Below are 18,780 nucleotides of genomic sequence, written 5' to 3' on the forward strand. Positions count from 1 at the left end.
CTTTTTCTCTGGAAGGAATAAATTCATAACTAGGATTCTGGAGATACTAAATCTCAATGCTAAAATACTCAATAGTAAAATCTGTTTGGTTCCTATGTTCCATACAGCAAGTGACCGGGAGTTTTGTAGAGGAAGGAGTTTTCCTTACATTTTACCAAGTCTATTTAGGTTATGAATTCAAGCAGCTAAACATATCTGTTTCTAGAAGATAAAAGAGTATACACGAAACTGGCACATAAACCCCCCTCAAGTATACACTGAAAGATGACAACACAGTACAGGATAGTAGTGTAAATAGTTTATTTGCTCATATGCCATGAAAAGACCAGAAAAGTAACATGAACTGCTTTTATAAAACATTTCTAATATTGCTAAGAAGCAGGCCCATTAAGAGACAAACAAAAGGACATGCCAATATTATTGTCTATTTGTATATTAATAAATAGCCCATTTTAACCTATGTTCATCAGTATTGAGCTTTGGAAAACAGCTGCGTTGTGGTAAAGGACCAACTATTTGTGTTAAATCTCATGGTCAAATCCCTCTTCATCAAAATGAAATGTTGAATGAGTCAGACACAATCTTGGCATGTTCTTTTTTAAAGTACACATTATGAAAATGTGCTAGCAGGTGGCAGTTTAAAGTAATCTTTTTGTAAATAGATATGCTAAAGTGAAATGTGGTAACTGATCCCTAAACTGTCCTTGAAGTTAAATATATATATTTAAAAAAAAAAACCTATAAGTTAAAATAACATTCAGATTGTATAGCATAGGCTGATGCATTTTAAAACAATATTTACAATATTACCCAGAGGCTTAGGTGGGAATTAAAGAGAAGTGTAAAAACCATAAAAAACTGCACCGATTTTATAGCAAAATATCTGTACATTTAAAAAGATATATAACTACACATTATCCAAGGGAAATGGGACCTTCACCAAGGAGTTCACAAGAGCACAACATAAAATAAGAAATTCAGTGGTTAAATACTATACAATAAACTTTACAATTAATATATTGATGTACCAATAAGGTAAGCCAGAAGCAAAATGTGTGTGATGAAAATTACAAATTAGCTTCAGTCCAGTTTTTGACTTTGGATCAAGTGCCCTGCCAGAGATGAAGGAACAACAACAGTTGCTTTGTTGGCCATTTAGTCCCATTACATATCATTTACGCTTAATACCAATGTAATTCAGCAATTTAATTGCAATTCCCCACAAGGTAGTCTGGAAAGTACAAGAATTTCTTAGCTCTGATGTATGAGGCCAAATATATCTAATCCAATCTACAAAAAGGAGGAGGAGGGAACCCTGCGATTGTCAGAGTGATAAAGCCAGGTTACTAACACTACTCTGCTAGAAGTAATCTTGAATGCTTGTTCATAGAGCTAGTGAACTTCTTCTCCCTGGCTAGCAAGGCACTGATTTCTATTCTCAGGATTGACCCATAATGGTCCTCAGAAATCCTAATACTGATTACTGAGATGTTAATTTTAGTGGTAATTAATAAACATTTGTATTTTTAAAAAGCTGCCTCTAGCTGAAGAACACAGTACTGCAAATAAGTCTTGTACAACATCTGTATGCCATTGTATGGTCTCATTCATACCAATGAATATCACATGAGGCATCATGCCCCAGCACAGAAGCAGAATGTGAAACAAGTTGACTGACTTCTGTACCACTGCAATTAGGTCCTATTTGTACTTGGCTGGGGCTTGGGTATAAACAAAAGGAGTATCACATGACTTTTTCCTTCTTCCATGCTGCAAGCCCTTAAAAATACAAAGTTGACAGGTATGGCTAAAACAAACTTAACTTCTTAAAAGACAGCAAAGGAAGCCCACAGCAGATGCATTCCATGTTATTTACAACTTATCAAGAAACCAGGATGGGCCATCATGAGAATCACGATGGCAGGTAATGAATGTAATATGAAATTTATATTTTGGTTAAAAAATAACATACTGGTGTAAAAAGATACTAATCAAATCAAATCCTATTGCTTTGATTAATCTGAGCAGGTACTTCCACTTTTAGGCACTTGTTAACAAAGGTTGAAAGCAGAGCCCATCATTTAAAAATTCTATGTGTTTGCTAAATCTGAGCCCTTAGAATATTGTATCTATGTTCAAGGCTGCAGTTAAATGGTAGCACAGAAAGTTCACAGGGACATCTTCATTCACGTACACCCTCTATTCACACAAGCAGGTCTCTGGTTCACATGTTCATTTCGGCACCATTAGCAGAACGCAAGTTCTGGTCATCAAAGCGCCGCCTAACACTTCTCCTCACCGCATCGGCTCGTCTGTATGGTTGGTTTCTAAGATCTGTAAAGAGGAGAGCACCAATGAGAGAATTGCAATCTATAAGATCATGTGTCTAAGCAAGACAAAGGCCAGCTGGCAGCCAATCAAAGCAGCTTGTGTAGAAGAGTCAGCTAATGGGCCCTTCAAACTCAGGATTTGAGCCAAAAACATATGTACTTTGCCCTCGATATTTACAATCAAGCAAAAACAGCATGTAATACTGGTGTGATTCTGGCTCTTTTATTAATACAAGTAGAGTGCTTCTGTCACTGGCCAGTGTCTAGCCGATGTCAGTTTGAAATGTTTCTTCCATTGGGAAGTAGCTATTACTTAGTAGTCATTTTTCTTTCTGAAAACATGAATACCAACAATTGCAATGAATTTTAAACTGCAAGACAAGACAAACTGCCTTCTCCTATCAGATTTTAATTAAGGAAGGAGCTTACACTTGGTCTGCAGACACTGCTTCCATTATTATTCCATTAAAATGAGCTGAGGTCAGTTTATTTTGTGAATCAGAAATATCATAGTCAACCACTGAACAAAAGCAATCACTAAATCAAAATAACACTCCATTCCTGAACATTCTTTCCTGCCACCCAAAATGTTTTTCATCAGAGGGGAAAGGTCATATGGGCCCTCTTGGATTCTCCAATGGCAGGATGCCTAACAATAACAAAACGCTTGAATGAATCAGCCACTGCACATCAGTTCAAGCAGGTTGAAGGGATGAATGAGATGCACAAGGGGGATTTTAGTAAGCACTCTTAGTATGAAGGCATGCTTTCTTGAATAAGGCAGGTAGCCTCCATTTAATGGAGTCAGAACATTGAAAGGAAAAAGCAGGCTTCATACCTTTTCCCCTTGTTCCGTTTAATTAGTATGTATTTCCCTTTCATCAACTTAGTTTGTTGATTTCTGTTTAGGAAAAAACCCTATGTTTAGAAAGGGAAACAACAGAATTAAAACAGATGTCATCTTTTTTATCCCTTCACTGCTCAGATTGAAAATTGATGGGCCATAGCTGGTCCACAGGATGTTTGGCCCACGCTTTAAATTTTTAAATACAGTTTCCTAGAAATTTAAACTGGGAATTAACCTAAAAACCAAGGTTTCTTGACTTCTCTTGGAAAACTGGTTTTGGGCCCATTTAATTCTCACATGGCAAAATAAGCCAGAGCTAAGTGAGTGCTCAGCTCAGGTCAGCACTGTCCCCACCCCATGAGCTCCTGACTTACTGGAATTGGTGACCTTGCCCTACTCCTAAATTCAGGCCAAGAATGGTTCTGCATGCCTGATAATGTTCTTGGGCCTTTGCTTCCTCACCCAGAGTCGTAATGGACGTCACAATTCCACTTCTGACTCAGGATATGCAGTGACCAGCCGTTTCCTGGTTCCCGAGTCCTCAGAGCAATTAAGTTCTAAAAAACCCTAATCCTCCCTCAAAGACTATAGATCATGTTCCCTGGCCAGGACTTGCTCTCAATTTCTTTGGATTAAAACGGGGTTCACCTAGTAACTTAAAGGCCAAGAAGGGGTTAAGGGAAGGACAGCCTCACACCCAAAGTAAGTATAACCATCAAATACCCTTACCCAAGCCATCACACTTGAGAACATGGAAGCAGACCAAAAAGTCCAACAGAGAGGCTTAGCCTCACATCATTGAAATGTGAGGTACAAAGGCTTCTCCCTGGTCAGACTCTCACCAGTATTACCCTCAGCCAGAGATTGAAATTGATCTGCATACAGAGAGAGGAGGAAGCTAAGTAAAAAGTGATGCTTGCCAGCTCTGTGTATCCTCCACCACCGGTGTGCTAGAAGAAATCCTTACCCTCGAGTGAACATTTGGAAATTTAGTGATATTATTCTTCTTTAAAGCTAAACAGAAAACAAAAACAAAAACACAAAATGATGGTTAAGTAAAAATGGGATGAAAATGGAAAGCAATTCAACTTTGTGAATAACATTCCCGGGCATGTTAGCCAAGAGAAGAAGAAAGGAAGCCACACTACAAGAGGTGTTAGAGGAAATAAAGGCAGGCCAAGCATGTCTTCCCACCCAGCTCTCCGACCACCCACATCCAAGCTGCTTTGAAGTTTGGCTCCAGAAAAACAGTCCGGCAGCAAAGCTGACAATAAACCTTAGTCAAGGAGGTGACAGTCTCTAGCCTTGTTAATACGTACTGGTGGGTAAGCACACTGCAGAACAGGCAACAACATACCACATCCTTCATCATCTTCAGACACAGAGAGCATACGTAACAAGTGCAATTCAGAGAAGAGAACGCCACAAACTAAACATGTAGCCAGTTCCATGTCAATCTCAGCATGGCAGCCAAACAGTGGCGATTTCATATACTCAAAGTATGTGTTTCCTTTGTCACTTTTCTAATCAACAGAGAAGTTTGTTCCCTATTCAGCCATCAGAAACTAAGCCCAGGCAGCTATTTCTCGGGAAAGTGTGATCATGTTTTTATTTTCAAGAACAGTAGCATTTGCCAATAAAAGGTATTTGCTATTAATATTTACCCACCATCTTGACCAAAGAAGCAGATCCAGATATGAGCTCATCACAGTAGTAATGCCCTGGGTTTGACATGGAACAGAGCCACCAGTGAATAAGCATGAATGAGAAGACAGTGGGGGCCCCCAAGCCTTTATATTCATTGCTTAGTTCACAGCCTTGCTCCAACAGGGAACTGCTGACAGCTGAAACTTGGTCATGACACTCAGAAGGAAAAGAAGTGAATATAAAGCTATGGATTGCCTATATCAGCTTATACAAGCCTCTAGATCTAAAGAGCTCCCTGAGTTTAGCTTGTACCGTGAGCTCCATCACACTGTGGATGATGGCTACAAACTACATAAGGCAGTTAAGATCCAACTTACAGCTGTGTGTACTTCACAGCTCCTTCTGTAAATCATTTTGCATCTGTAGAGTACTTTGTATTCCTGAGAGCTTGTATAGCTGCTCATTTTACTATCAAAGCAAGCTGAGCACAAAAAGGTCGGTTTAATATCTATATAAATCTATTCCAACACAGGGAGTGCTCAATAAATGGTAGGAACAGTAATTACTGTTATTGGTGACTGTCATTTTGTGTTGAAAGATATTAGCCTCAAGATCTTAAAAGCAACCTAGTTTGTCCCCACCCTGACTCTCAAAGAAGTGTTCCATTTACTATTTTCTGAAAATTTCTATATGTATTAATTCAGCTGGCACACACCATCCCAGCCATGTGGGTTCAGGATGTATGAGTGATGCTAGTGAGTCAGCAATTGTGATTGAAATGAGAAACCATGCAGCATGAAGACAACATAAAATGCAACACAGCGGAGATGGCAGTACCATGCCAGACTGTTGGGGAGACCTGACGCACACACAGAGGGTCGTTAGAGGTCAAAAAATCCATAGCAACCTTTTAAGAGCATCAGGTGAGAAAGAGTAATAGTTTAGTAATGGTATTCCTCAGTGAGAACAGGTTCGCAGAAAAATCGAGAGCCACGCTTGGCGGTGCGAGCGGTAAAGGGCACAGTCTTCAGCACTGCATTGAAATAACAGTCAAGACAAACAGAAGAGAGTAAGAAGCCACAATCTACTGCATTAGTACATGGTTAGTGCTTTGTTAACCATACCTGGGGGAGGGGTGAGGGAGGGGAGCAGGAAACAGGGAAGGCAACATATAATATATACCCAGGTGAGTTCCAAAAGCCTACAAGAGTTACTCAATCTTTACTCAATCTGGGGCAGGGTTGAGTAGATCATGGAAAATAGCCCAAGCAGGAAAAAAAAAAAAAAAAAAAACAGAACAAAACTGCTCCATATACATATTTATTTACCTCCTATGGTAGATCAGGTCAGGCAAATAGAAACTGTGCATTTCATGAGCCAGTGTCGCTAAGCTGGAGAACAGGCTGATGAAAACGGAGCTCTGAGTTCTTAATGTGCCACGGCTGGATGCTCGTCTACCTACAAGTCAACCTCATTGTGGCCTTGAGGCTACAATAGTGCTTACCCAAGGAGATCTGTTCTGGTCTTGCTCAGAGCAGAGCTTCTTGCTCCATGCAGAGGAGGCAAGGAGAGATGCTAAAATAGGAAGCTTTACCTGGGAGCCACCTGCCAGCCACTGCAGGGTGAACACAGACACTGGCAGGCAGAAAGGTCCAGAACACGCGTGTGCCCTGCAGACACTGGCACTTTCATCAGCCACTTACCTACCCCAGTTCTCACACTGGCTTACTCTGGACAAGTCATTACTTACTGACTTCCTTTTTTAGTGATTCATTCTCCTAGTTTATTTCTTTGGGCCTGAGCTGATAAAAAATCCTGACTTGGCCATTTTGTAATCCCTATTTTCAATGCTGACTAAGCAATTAACAAGAAATGAGAAATCAAAAGTCTGGAGAGTTATATATATATATTTTTAAATTAGGACAATTAAGGAAATATGAATAATGATTGGCTTTTTTTTTTTAAGGAACTCTGCATTTCAGAGGTATATGATAATGGCCCTGTGGGTATGCTTGTTTGTTTTACTAAACAGACCTTATCTTCCAAAGATTATATGGAAATACTTCCAAATGAAATTGCATGTCTTGGATTTGCTTCAAAATAACCCCAAGGGAACAGGTAGAAGCGGATTTGTAACAAAATTGGCCATGAGCTGGAAACTGCTGACTGGTGATGGGTACTATTGTCCATACTTTTACATAATTTCCTCTATACTTTCGTGTGACATTTCCTACCAAAAAGTGTTAAGTACCTTGGAAGTTGAGAAACTTTAGGCAACAAACATGAAAAGGCAGTCACTTGTAGCCACTGCCCCAAATTACTGCCCCCATCTTTAATAGGGAATGCAGAAACTCTGATGAGTTGGTTTGAGCAGAAAGCATTAGGCTACAACTTAATCAGACAAGAACCAAGCTGGGTTAGGCACGATTTCTAGCAGAGAGATGACCATTCCTCAACCCCCTGGGCTTTTGACCTGTTGGTCCATCCTCATGAAAGCACTGATTTCCTAGCATCTTCACTTACTTGGAATGAGTGAAAAGGCTTTTAAAGAGCATGTTGAAAAACATTCATCGACTGTGGTTAGTACAGTATGGGGCCTGTCCATAAGTAGGCAGATGGGTAGAAGTGGCCATGAGTGAGAAAATGGAGCATGGTGACAAATCTAAGACAACAGAACATCATTAGAAGGAGGAGCCCCAGTGAATGATATTCAGGGTTCCAATGATATTGAGATACCGATAATATGATATTGAGAAATAGATTTTTTTTTTCCCCAGAGAGACTGTTGGAGTTCTTTGACAGGCAGTATACAGCTTACTATAAACATACTTCAAACACTAGCATGGAGTTTCTCTGTAATTCTGCATCTGGATAAAATCAACTGAAAAACTTGTAAACCCTGGACAAAAGCAGTATCAAAATCTGTAAATGGTCCAGAAACAGTGAAGCCAGTGGGATCTCCATGGGCCACAATGAGGAAGGAACTTTTACCTGTGATAATATCTTCAATGGCACCATCTTTTCCTTCGTATACATGTCTATTATCTTTAACTTGCCGCCTTCTTAATTCGGCAATTAATTCTTGCTGCTGCCTCTTTGATTTGTGGGAAGGAGACTAAGAAGAAAAAAGAATGGCAGAGATTAATGGGGCCAACACCCACTGGAGGTCCGAGAAAATCCAAGACGGGTCTGAGCATTTTGTGACTAACAAGCAGCCTCAGTCTGAAACACAGACAGCACCATCCCAACACACTGCTCAGCAGAAGAAAACTTAGGAAGTCTCTGGGAACAAAAACTTTTTCACAAAGAACACACAAAACTGGCAGCCATAGGAAGGCAGGATCCCATGTCAACAAAAGGCAGCTAGTAATAGCCACTGACTTGTTACACTTCAGTGAAGAGGATCGTGATGAAAAACTCTATGACCTGCCAGCCTTCATCATGGTCTTCACCTGTGCTGGTTCCCTCCATAGAATGCTCTCTCCCATTCCTCCTTACAAAGCCCTCCCCCTATCAAGGCCAGCACCAATGGTGACCCTGTGAAGACTTCCCCTTCGCTGTTCAGCCAGCAGGTTACCTGGGATGGTCTCTCTGTACATCCAACCAAGATTTAAGTTCCCTATCTCTATAAACTTGGAAATGCTATACAAACATGCTCTCAGCCTCATTCCAAGGATGGCTGAACAAGTAATGAGTGAACAAGCATCCATCTGCCAAGTTTCCAAGCCCAGGAAGGAACTGAAGCATCCTGTCCCAGCCTGGCTCTCTGCCCCTCTTGCCCGCATGCCTCCGTGGAGGCTTCAGGACTCCACTCACGCGAGGACCATGGCTGAAGCCTGGCACATCTCACCTTTGGGTCCTGCTGCTCCAGCAGAGCTTCCTGCTCCAGGAGTTTCTCCATGAGTGCTTGTTCCTGCTTTTTCCTCAGCTCATTTTCCTCTTCTGCTTGCTGGGTGAAATCAAAAGAAGCAGAAGATTATGTTGCTGGAAACGCCAGCAGTCAAGATTTTTAAAAAGCCCTTCTGAGAGGCCAGGAATTAGAGTGAAGGGAAGGTTTACAAGCTCTACACTTTATTCTTACATATGACTCTGAGGTTTTTCTGTCAGTCTATATCAAACCTCTTCAAAACTCATAGTTGAGACTCACCTTTTTCAGAAAATTCCTTTCCTACTCAGGCCGCTTCCCAGTCTCTCTCACAGATGTGTGGGGACTTCCCCTCCCTACAGTTTCTCTGAAAGGAAGGTCTCAGATTCCTCTCCTTCTGCCCATTCTTAGGGGAAAACCTCCACCCTTGACCTCATGTTTCCCCAGGGGCCTCACTGAGGGACACTCTTGGACCCCCTCCTCACTCTTTTCCAAGGGAGGCAGCAGCAAGGTTGACAGATTAGGGACAAGAAATCTAACAGGTTGATCTCAGTTCAGCCCTCTGAGCATCCTCTCTTTGGAATCCAGCCTCCCTCAGCTTCTTCTAATAGTCTAGCTGTGCAGTGATAAATCATCTAATTCAGGGCTGAAGTGTAAGCTCACAGAGGCACACCCTATCCTCCAAACCAGCTTTTCTCAGTAATAAACTTTATACACTTTCATCTTTGTCACTTCTGTCTCAAGTTTCACTTCGGTTCACACTTAGGAAGAGAAAACATCCTAAAATGCTAACATCTGCCCACCAAGTCCCTCGGTCAGGGTCAGGCCAGGCAGTTATTATCTATGTAGTGTGTTAGGGCAAGTAGAACACCTGGTCGCATCCCTGCCTGATGAGTGCCTCACAGAGCCAGTGAACAGGACCCCGGGGAGAAATGGTAACATGGAAGGAACGTGCTGAGAAGCTCTGACCTGTGACACACCAGAGACCACCAAGAGTGGCACCTCTTCTTTGCCTCCAGACTTGGAGACCAACCAGGGCCTCTTCCCAGCTTGTGTTATACATTTGTAAACAGCACATATTTTCTCTTGAGACCTTAGACTTACAATTTTTTATGTGACGAAACATGGTCCCAGCTCATAACCAGAGCTGGCTCAAGCCATCTCTGCACCCGAGCCAGGGAGCTGCAAAGCACCTCGGTTGGCAGGCCCCTGCCCAGCACCTCCCACTGCTCGCAGCCCCTGGGATCACGCACGTGGACCTGGTGCTGTGCCTGTGCTCACACTCACGTAAGCAAGGGGATGCCTGCCTTCTGCTGGTCGTATCCCCACTACACCAAGCCATGCTGAGAGACGAGGGCTGACTAGCGGGAACCTCGTGGGTTTCAGTGAAAAGGCCCAGGGATGGTTCTCCAAAGCCATCAGGAAGGTGAAGGGACTCACTGTTTCCAATCCCATTTTTCAGAAATGTCCACACCCCTGTCCCATCCCTCCCTGCTCCACCATCACGTTCCTCCTTCCTCCACCAACGTGACCCAGGTGAACATGCAGGCAAAGCCTGGAGAGCAGAGACTGCACTGTCTTCTTGAGCACTTGCGTGCTCAGTCATTTCTGACCCATTGTGACTCTATGGACTGTAGCCCACCAGGCTCCTCTATCCATGAGATTCTCCAGGCAAGAATACTGGAGTGGGTTGCCACTTCCTCCTCCAGGGGATCTTCTCTGCCCAGGGATCTAACCTGCATCTCCTGTACCTCCTGCACTGGCAGGTGGATTCTTTACCATTGCTCCATCTGGAAAGCTGAGCACTGAAATCTCATAATGCTCTCCTTGGCTTCCTTTCTCATTGGACACGTTTTTCGGACACAGATCTGAGTCATGTGCTTTTTCAAAACCATGGTCTCAGGGTGTGGGTCCCAGGGTATGTCACAGAGGGCCTCCCATTTAAAGGAAGGGCCATTATGGGTCCAGATAAGGAAACAGGGAGCAACTATCCTTCCAAGAGCCACATTTCAGCCCACACTTAGGGAAGTGCTGGTCCAGAGACCCGCGGCCATGGGCAGGCCCAGTACAAGCAGGCTGTCCCTGACCTCGGCTATGATGCTGAGGCTCACTTCTCCTACCCCTGACCTGCTCCACAACTCCACAGAAGGCCTGGGTTTCTTAGTCCTTTGACCTGCCTGCAAGGGTGAAAGTTGACGCAGCAGCTTCCAAAGGTGACTTTGGATGGTCCCAGGTCTCCCTCGCCCCACGGGATAGCCAAAGGCTTTTGTGTGGGGGCTGAGCCCCTGGCTGGGCAGGTAGAAACAGAGAGCATGACAGTCTGAGGGCCTAAGCAGCAGGGCCAGAAACTGCATCTCGTCCTCCCCAACCAGATCTGCCACCTGAAAGCCCGGGAGAGGCCCCTCCAGAGCTCTTGAGATTGCATTGCAGCTCCAGGAGGGCACCCGCTCAAGAAATAACGCCAGGGGAGGCTTGACAGACACCTGTTTACCTTATAGGCTTTCACAAACCGGACAAAGACGGGGAAGAAGACAGATGGGGGTGTCGTCTTGGGGTTTTCTCCAAAGTACTTTACCACGTCATCAAAGGCATCCTGTAAAAAAGTGTATTTCTCTTAAATGTCATTTTTTCCAGCATTTGAACTTGGGAAAGAGCTGCAGGGGCCCCTGCAACTTTCTGGCCTCTGCCCTCCCTCACCTCCCAGGATTCTGCACAGCCTGTGTTTTCTGCCAACACCTGGTCAAAGGCAACCCAAAGAGGCAAGAGTCTGCACAGCAACCCATCCCTGGGACCTCCTGTCACTTGTACACACACACACACAGATAAGGAGCTTCTCCTTACAAGAGTGTCCTCAGGCCATGGGAGGACTCCTTAAAGTCGACCAAGTCAGAAGGGACCTTAGAAATTGGTCAGACTCCAGCTCACTGCTTCCACGCTCCTTCCAGGGGTCCCACAGCTGGGACGCTCACGTCTTTGCCCGAATCCTCCGGGGACACAAGGCAGCCGGCCTCACCCGGGAGCCAGCTCAACACGTCTGCTTCCCGGGTTCCCTTGACACAGCCTTCCCTTTCTGTGATGGTGTACAGTCCATTCTGGCTGCGTCTCAAGTGTGTAACTTGACCCCCAGTGTGGTAAAAGATTTCAAGGTCAAGTCCCACAGAAACCCAACACAGCGATCACTGCTCTGCCAAGCACAGGCCTGGCATGCGTTGGTTGAGGTTAACTGAACCTCATGGTAAAGAGAGCCTAGGAATGGAAGGGAAGGGGGGTGGGCCTCAAGAAAAAAGAGTGAAGACCTCAAATTAGAAGAGGACAATGAGCAGGACAAGGCCAGCTCCAGGTACAAATGCAAAAAGATCCTCTCCCCGCTGAGCACAGTTACATAGGATATCTACTCTCAGCAGACAGAGGGGAATTTACCCCCCAGTCGGGACAGGGCCCCAGGTGGCTTTACAGAATCCGATCCCTCCTTCTTCATGGAGGTGGGGGGCACAGACACTGACCTGGGCGATCTTGGCATCATCCTGCAGCTTCTTCAGCTTTCCCTCGTTGTTGAAGATGAACTCCTTCAGCAGCGTGTTGTGGTCATGCATGGTGTACTCCCTCTTGGTCAAGTCCATGCCCCTCTGCAGCTCCTTGACGTCCAGTAAAACATTCTCAAGGGACACTGAAGTAGAGAAAGCAAGGTCCCCGTGACTTCAACGGGAAAGGTCAAAGCCACGGTGAGTTCTCACTGGGAAGTCAACTTCTCAGTGGGCTATCAGCGTTATGCAAGAGCCTGGGATCTGGTTTCTGGTCTTCAGTGAAGAGATGCTTCAATAGGAGTAATTTACTAAGCGCTCACCGTCAAGCACTGCAGTAAATCCCTTATATGCACTAATTCATTTGCACCATTAGCCCATGTTGCTGACGAGGGGAAGTAGCACGAAGAAGTTACGTGGGCTTCCTTAGGTCACAAGCTAGGAGGTGGCAGACGTGGAGTCTGGCTAACAAACATGGACCCCAAGTCCTGTGTTTGTTTCCAACTATTCCACTCCTCTTACTGGACATGATAACCTATTGCTTAGCCTATAGGCGCAGAGGTTCCTGAACTGACAGGCCCAAGAGCTTATCCTCTAACACGTTGAATGCTTCTGCATTTTTATGACTCTCCAGCAGGGGGCAGCATTTCACCTACTGAATTTCAGTTGTCCTGACCACCAGGACCCAAAGCAACCTGGAACAGCTTCTTTTTGCTCAACAACCCTTCTGTGCTTCAGAGGGGATTATGAGCAGTGCTTCAGAAGGGATTATGAGCAGGAATCTTTCCATCTGCAGTGTAGCCATGATCCCAGAGTGGGTTCACCCCTGCAGCCTCCTGCAGGAGGTCTGAGCCCCACCTCCGGCTCCCCACTCCCTGACTCAGCTCTGCACAGCGAGGAATTATAGAACAATGTAGCATGTTTTTCCCTAGCTAGACCCACACTGTGTTATTCATCTCTGACTCCTCAGTGCTTAGGCCAGTGCCAAGTACAAAGCAGGAACTCAGAAAGGTTGACTGGCTAAAGGAAGGAGTGAATGAATAAACGAGGGGCGGGATAAAGAATCTATGTCACATATCAACCTTAAAAATGCATTCCAATATACATTAGGTGCAGACAAGTACTGTTTGATTCCATTATATATATGAGATATCTGCTGCTGCTGCTAAGTCACTTTGGTCGTGTCTGACTGTGCGACCCCATAGACAGCAGCCCACCAGGCTCCGCCGTCCCTGGGATTCTCCAGGCAAGAACACTGGAGTGGGTTGCCATTTCCTTCTCCAATGCATGAAAGTCAAAAGTGAAAGTGAAGTCTCTCAGTCGTGTCCAACTTTTAGCAACCCCATGGACTGCAGCCTACCAGGCTCCTCTGTCCTTGGGATTTTCCAGGCAAGAGTACTGGAGTGGGGTGCCATTGCCTTCTCCATATGAGATATCTAGAATAGTCAAATTCATAGAGTCAAAAAATACATTAGTAGAGGCCAGGGGTTGGGGGTGGGGTGGGGAAGGGCAAAGGATGGGCAGTTAGTGTTTAATGAAGACAGCGAATCAGTTCAGGAAAGTGGAAAATTCAGGAGATGGATCATGGTGAGAGCTGCACAACAAAGTGAATGTACTTACACATTCATACTGAACAGTGTCCCTGGACTGCACGGGTGAATATCGTTAAATGGTTTTTTTATATTATATGACCTCTACCACAGTAAAAATAATAATAATAATAATAAAGGAATCCAGAGTGAGAACACAGAAAACAAGTCTGTCAGAGAGCACCTCAATCTCCCCAATCTCCCCCACTGGGTTTTTTGAAATGACTCTTTAGGGGAATCTCATTAGGGCCAAAATGAGCTATAGGAAATTTTTAAACTTGTTTTTTCTTAATTAGAATTGTTATGCTAAAACCCCTGAATTCAGACAAAGGGAAACTCGAAAAGGAGGAAAATCACTCCACCAGAAGAGAAATGCATATGAGAAGACAACCCGAGTTCAAGTTCCTTTTGTTTTTAAATTATTATCATGTATTTATAGCCGCGCTGACTTCTCTTGTTGCAGAGCACAGGCTCAGTAGTTGTGGCACATGGGCTTCATTGTGCCATGGCTTGTGGGATCTTCCTGGACCAGGGATCGAACTCATGTCTTATGCATTGGCAGAGGCGGCTTCTTAAAACCACTAGACCACCAGGGGAGTTCCTCGAGTTCTGTTTCTATCACTTTCTAGCCATGTATCCTTAGGCAAGGCATTTAACCTATAAAAAATGTCAAGTTTTCTCATTTGAAACATAAGGATGCTATTACCTTGTACAGAACCCCAGTCTCAGGGTCACTGGTGATTTATGCAAGAAAATTCCAAACTGTCACAGCAAAGCAGCAAGAAGAAGAACTGATAATTCAGGCTAAACACAAACGTTTAGAACTGCCACACCTGAGCAAGCAGGACGGCACAAAATCTAATTAAAAAATTTGTTGGGGGATGAAACATAGATTCTCATTCTCTTATTTCACATGACAGCAACAGGGACTTCCCTGGTGGTCCAGTGGTTAAGATTCCATGCTTGCGGTGCAGAGGGGCACAGGTTTGATCCCTAGTTGGGGAACTAAGATCCCACATGCTGAGAGGCCAAAAGATGAAAAAAAGAAAATGACAGCTACAGAATAAAAAGGATGGAAGAGGGAAGTCACATGAGCCCAAAAGACCTGGATCTTTATAAAGAGGACACTAAGGTCACCTTCATGTCCATGTTTATTACTGATCCCAGGAATGGCCAGCACCACAGCCGATGTGTTTCAGCTCAGAGCCTCTGATATTTTAGCCTCACTTTCATAGAAGGGTTCTGAGGAGTGCTGTTTACACAGGGAGAATGCTTCCCCCACGACTCAAGGCATTTACACCCAACAGTAATGTTACAAGCTGAAATTGAGTACCTGCAGCAGCTTTCTCCACATAATGAAGCTCATTATAAAAGAGGGACACTTGCTGATATTTTTCTTTTACGACATTGGATATATAGTGCAAAAGCGTTTGCTTTCGGTCCGTTGACTTCGTATCTAGGAGCTGAAAGCCAGAGGGGACACGGGTTAGAGTAAAGATGATGTTCTCCCACTCAGAATAAACACCTGTGCACACGAGCCCCAGAGGAGATGGAAACCACCCCACAGGAGAGTCAGCTTGGTTCTCCCGTGAACCAGCCCATGGACTATGAAGTGACAAGAGGGCTTCCTGACCAGGGGATACACCCAACTTCAGAGACGACCCTAAGCATGAGAGCCGTTCACATTTCTCTCCTCTCCACCACCTCCCCGCCGCTGACAAGCAGCAAGACTCCAGCCTCAGTGCTCCCCAAGTAAAGGCCAGAGTGGGGCTGAGGCTGGAAGGGGCAGGTGAGCAGACGTGCACCCTGGCAGGCAGAGGTCCTTTCCCCACAGTCCTCACATCCCACTCGGCCACTTTTATTTCCCAACCCAAAGCAGATGTGCTTAACGGACCATGGCCTCCTAGGGGCCAAAACTGAGACTTAATACACACTCCGTGTCAAATAACCGCATAGCCCCGGGCTGGGGACTCCACCCACTGCCCCATAGGCTCCTGTGAAATCATGGTACCCCATATAGCCTGGGGGACAGGGCTCCACAGAGCATTTTCCCTAGTCCCATTCACATAAGTCAGGTGACTGAAAAGCAGAGTACCCTTCTCCATCCAAGAAGGGGGGAAAAAAAAAATTTTTTTTAAGACAACATAGAAAAATAAAAAAAGAATCTCTAAAGAATTTCCTAATTCCATTCAACCCTCTCTGTTAATACCTGACCTACTTCCATTTGATTTTTTCTTCCATATTTTACTTAGTTAAAAATCAAACTGTCTAGACAACTTATACCCTTTCTTTCCTAAACACCAAATTATCTATTCCTTTGAAAACTCTTCACAAATATTCTAACACTTGAAGGAAAGCTCACTGGAACTATTACTACAGCATATTTAATCATTTCCCCAAATGTCCAATCTTTACATTGTTGCTAATTGTTTTCAATGATAAATAAAATAACAGAATCCATACTTCTGACTCCTGAGGCAAGAGTCCTAGAAATGAACATACTGGGTCACAAGATATGAATATTCCTAACGTTTGAAGTGCCTGCTGCCAAATGGTGTTTCAGAAAATTTGTACCAACTGATCCTCCCACTAGCAGAGAATCTTCGTCAAAATATCCCACCCCGCTTCCCAGAGCAGAACCTCTCTGCTCCAGGGTTTAATCTTTGCCAGCTGTTTCATCTCTCATATAACTCTTGTATTTCTTTTAACCGACTCACCAGATCTAAACTCTGAAGTTTAAATCCGTAAACTGCTCCTCGTTTACTGCTATTCATATAGTTTCCAAGGGCCAAGATGATCTGGAAAGAACAAGAGAAAAGAGAGGCCCATCAGGACAGCATCTCAGGCATTCCCCAGCCGAGGAATGCAACTGACAAGTCAGCTCTTCCATACGTGCATAATGCATAAAAGGAAAACTTCACTTGCCTCCAGGATTTTCTTGAGTTTTTGGGACGACTTTATAGAGACAGATGCTGCTATAATTGAGTGCAGTTGCTAGATTCCAAGTCAAAGGAAAGAAGAAGGGGGGAAAAAAAGACACAGTAAAAATGGGGAACTCTAACTGAAAACTAAAAATTAACACAGAAGAAAACAGGCCTTCATTTAGAACTTAGAGCCTTAACGTTGAGATTCTATTTTTTCCTAAACATAACAAATTTAAGTTGTCCTGCTAGGTCTTAAGTAACTATAGCATCACAGGTAAGCTCTTCTCTAAATAGGGAGCATTATGAGAACTAGCTTATCATAAAATCTGTAAGCAATGAGACTTAAGAGTTAGGAGTCAACAGCGTCTTTCAATAGAATTCAATTCCTTGCCCACCAGCTGTAATCATGTAATACAATTCATATTTTTAAATCAATGGAGCTAGCCAAGAACAAGAACAAAACAAAATAGCAAAGAAATACAATCACTGTGCAGAAATTCTCAGAATACATGCTACTATAACCAGCAATTAACAAACATTTATTTAGAAACAGAACTGGGAAAGAACTATTTATGATATTCATAAGCCTTTACCAAGTTAACACGAAGGAACAAGAGATGGTTGGCTATTATTTCTACATCACCACAGTGTATTGTAACAAACTTCCAAGGAAGAAGACTCCCACGGCAAATTTAATGCTTCCAATGAAAGCCAATAAGCCTGTTCACTAAAGACATGAGATCATTTTTAGAAATGAAGTTACATTTTCAGTCCTGCTAACCAAGCCAGAGGACTGGTACTTTGAGGAGGGAACCAAATTTGAGAAAATGATTTTCCTTGTTCTCTGTATTGAAGTTTCATTTGAAATCCAAAGGACATTTGCAAACACAGAAGATGGCATTCTCTGGGGAGAATAGCCACATGGAATAGGGAAATTCACTGTTTTCAAATTTACTTGACATACACAGTGAGAAAAAGATGGCAAAAATAAAAATGTCATCTCGAAAGTTCTGGGAAAGCATCTTAGACTCCATGACATGAAGTGCAATTCTGCAAGAACCATAAAAGAAAACAACAAAAAATTCTATCTCTTTGCACCCCTCCATGCCCCTGCCAGAGCTGGGCCACTCACAGGAGTCAGCATTTGAATGCTTTCAGCAAAGTTCCCGATGAAGGCCATGATGGTCATCTTCTGCATGAGCCTCTCAATTTTACTGAACTGCATCATGAACCGGTCTTCATCCGACAGGTTTTCCAGGGGCTTCCGTTCCCGCTCATAGAGCCGAAGCACTTTTACCTCATTCTCAGTTGGCAAGAACCTCATCAAACATTCTACAAAGTCTACAGGCAAGGTCTTCAAGTCAAATCTGAAGACAGAAGTGGACATGTCAGTGTTAGAGAGAGAACCTCCTCCCCATCTGGTCCAGCTCATGGATGAGCTGATGTCTGCAGGAGGCTGATGTCTAGAGATGTGAACATGCACGCTGGAGCTGGCTCCTGACTATGCATCAAGGACTTTCACTGGTCCTTCCTGGAAACCTGGACCACAACTGCCACAATCAGTTTTCAGGCTACTAGTAGCTCTAAGCCTCTGGAAACCACCAATAAGTGACAGGAGGAAAAAGCAGAAGGAAGGCTGAACGTCTGGTGGTTAAGTGGTTCAAGGACATTTTTTAGGCATGTGAAATACTGCTAATTAAAGAGATACAAATTATATGCATGATTACAGAATATCTGGTGAACTCTGTAAACGATTTCAAGTAGACCAGCAAGCCTGGGATATTTTTCCTTGTGTTTAGGAAAAATGCATCCAAATACCTATAATAAATGGATGTTTCGCTTAAATGCTCACATCCATTGAAAGAATACCAGGTCTTTGTGGACATATGCTCCATGTGAACTTAAGAAGTATGCGCTACTACCTCTGTTTTATTCTCTGGACAAACTCTGTTCAGCAAAACAGAATTACATTTAATCATGACAAGCAAAATAAATACAGACTAAAAACCATAATCCATATTAGGTTTCAGCACCAGAAATCAGAACAGAATCTCTGA

General features: G+C 43.7%; 1 protein-coding gene across 6 annotated transcripts in view; it reads right to left on the bottom strand.

The window, feature by feature from the left end:
* Positions 1 to 283: 283 nt before the first annotated feature.
* FMNL2 (formin like 2) overlaps positions 284 to 18,780 on the bottom strand; it is a 326,152-nt gene continuing 307,655 nt past the window's right edge. For 3 of the 6 annotated variants that reach the window (XM_061135292.1, XM_061135288.1, XM_061135291.1), the window contains 9 exons: positions 17,856 to 18,090; positions 16,725 to 16,793; positions 16,517 to 16,597; positions 15,133 to 15,262; positions 12,193 to 12,356; positions 11,181 to 11,282; positions 8,675 to 8,773; positions 7,816 to 7,939; positions 284 to 2,334 (listed from right to left, as the gene is read on the bottom strand). In XM_061135292.1, coding sequence (XP_060991275.1) covers positions 2,225 to 2,334; positions 7,816 to 7,939; positions 8,675 to 8,773; positions 11,181 to 11,282; positions 12,193 to 12,356; positions 15,133 to 15,262; positions 16,517 to 16,597; positions 16,725 to 16,793; positions 17,856 to 18,090 — 1,114 coding nt within the window. In that variant the 3' untranslated portion in view covers positions 284 to 2,224. The other 3 variants (XM_061135290.1, XM_061135289.1, XM_061135293.1) reach the window with 3 other exon arrangements.

Source organism: Dama dama, chromosome 33 (genome assembly GCF_033118175.1).
Source record: "Dama dama isolate Ldn47 chromosome 33, ASM3311817v1, whole genome shotgun sequence".
NCBI classification, from domain to species: Eukaryota; Metazoa; Chordata; class Mammalia; order Artiodactyla; family Cervidae; genus Dama; species Dama dama.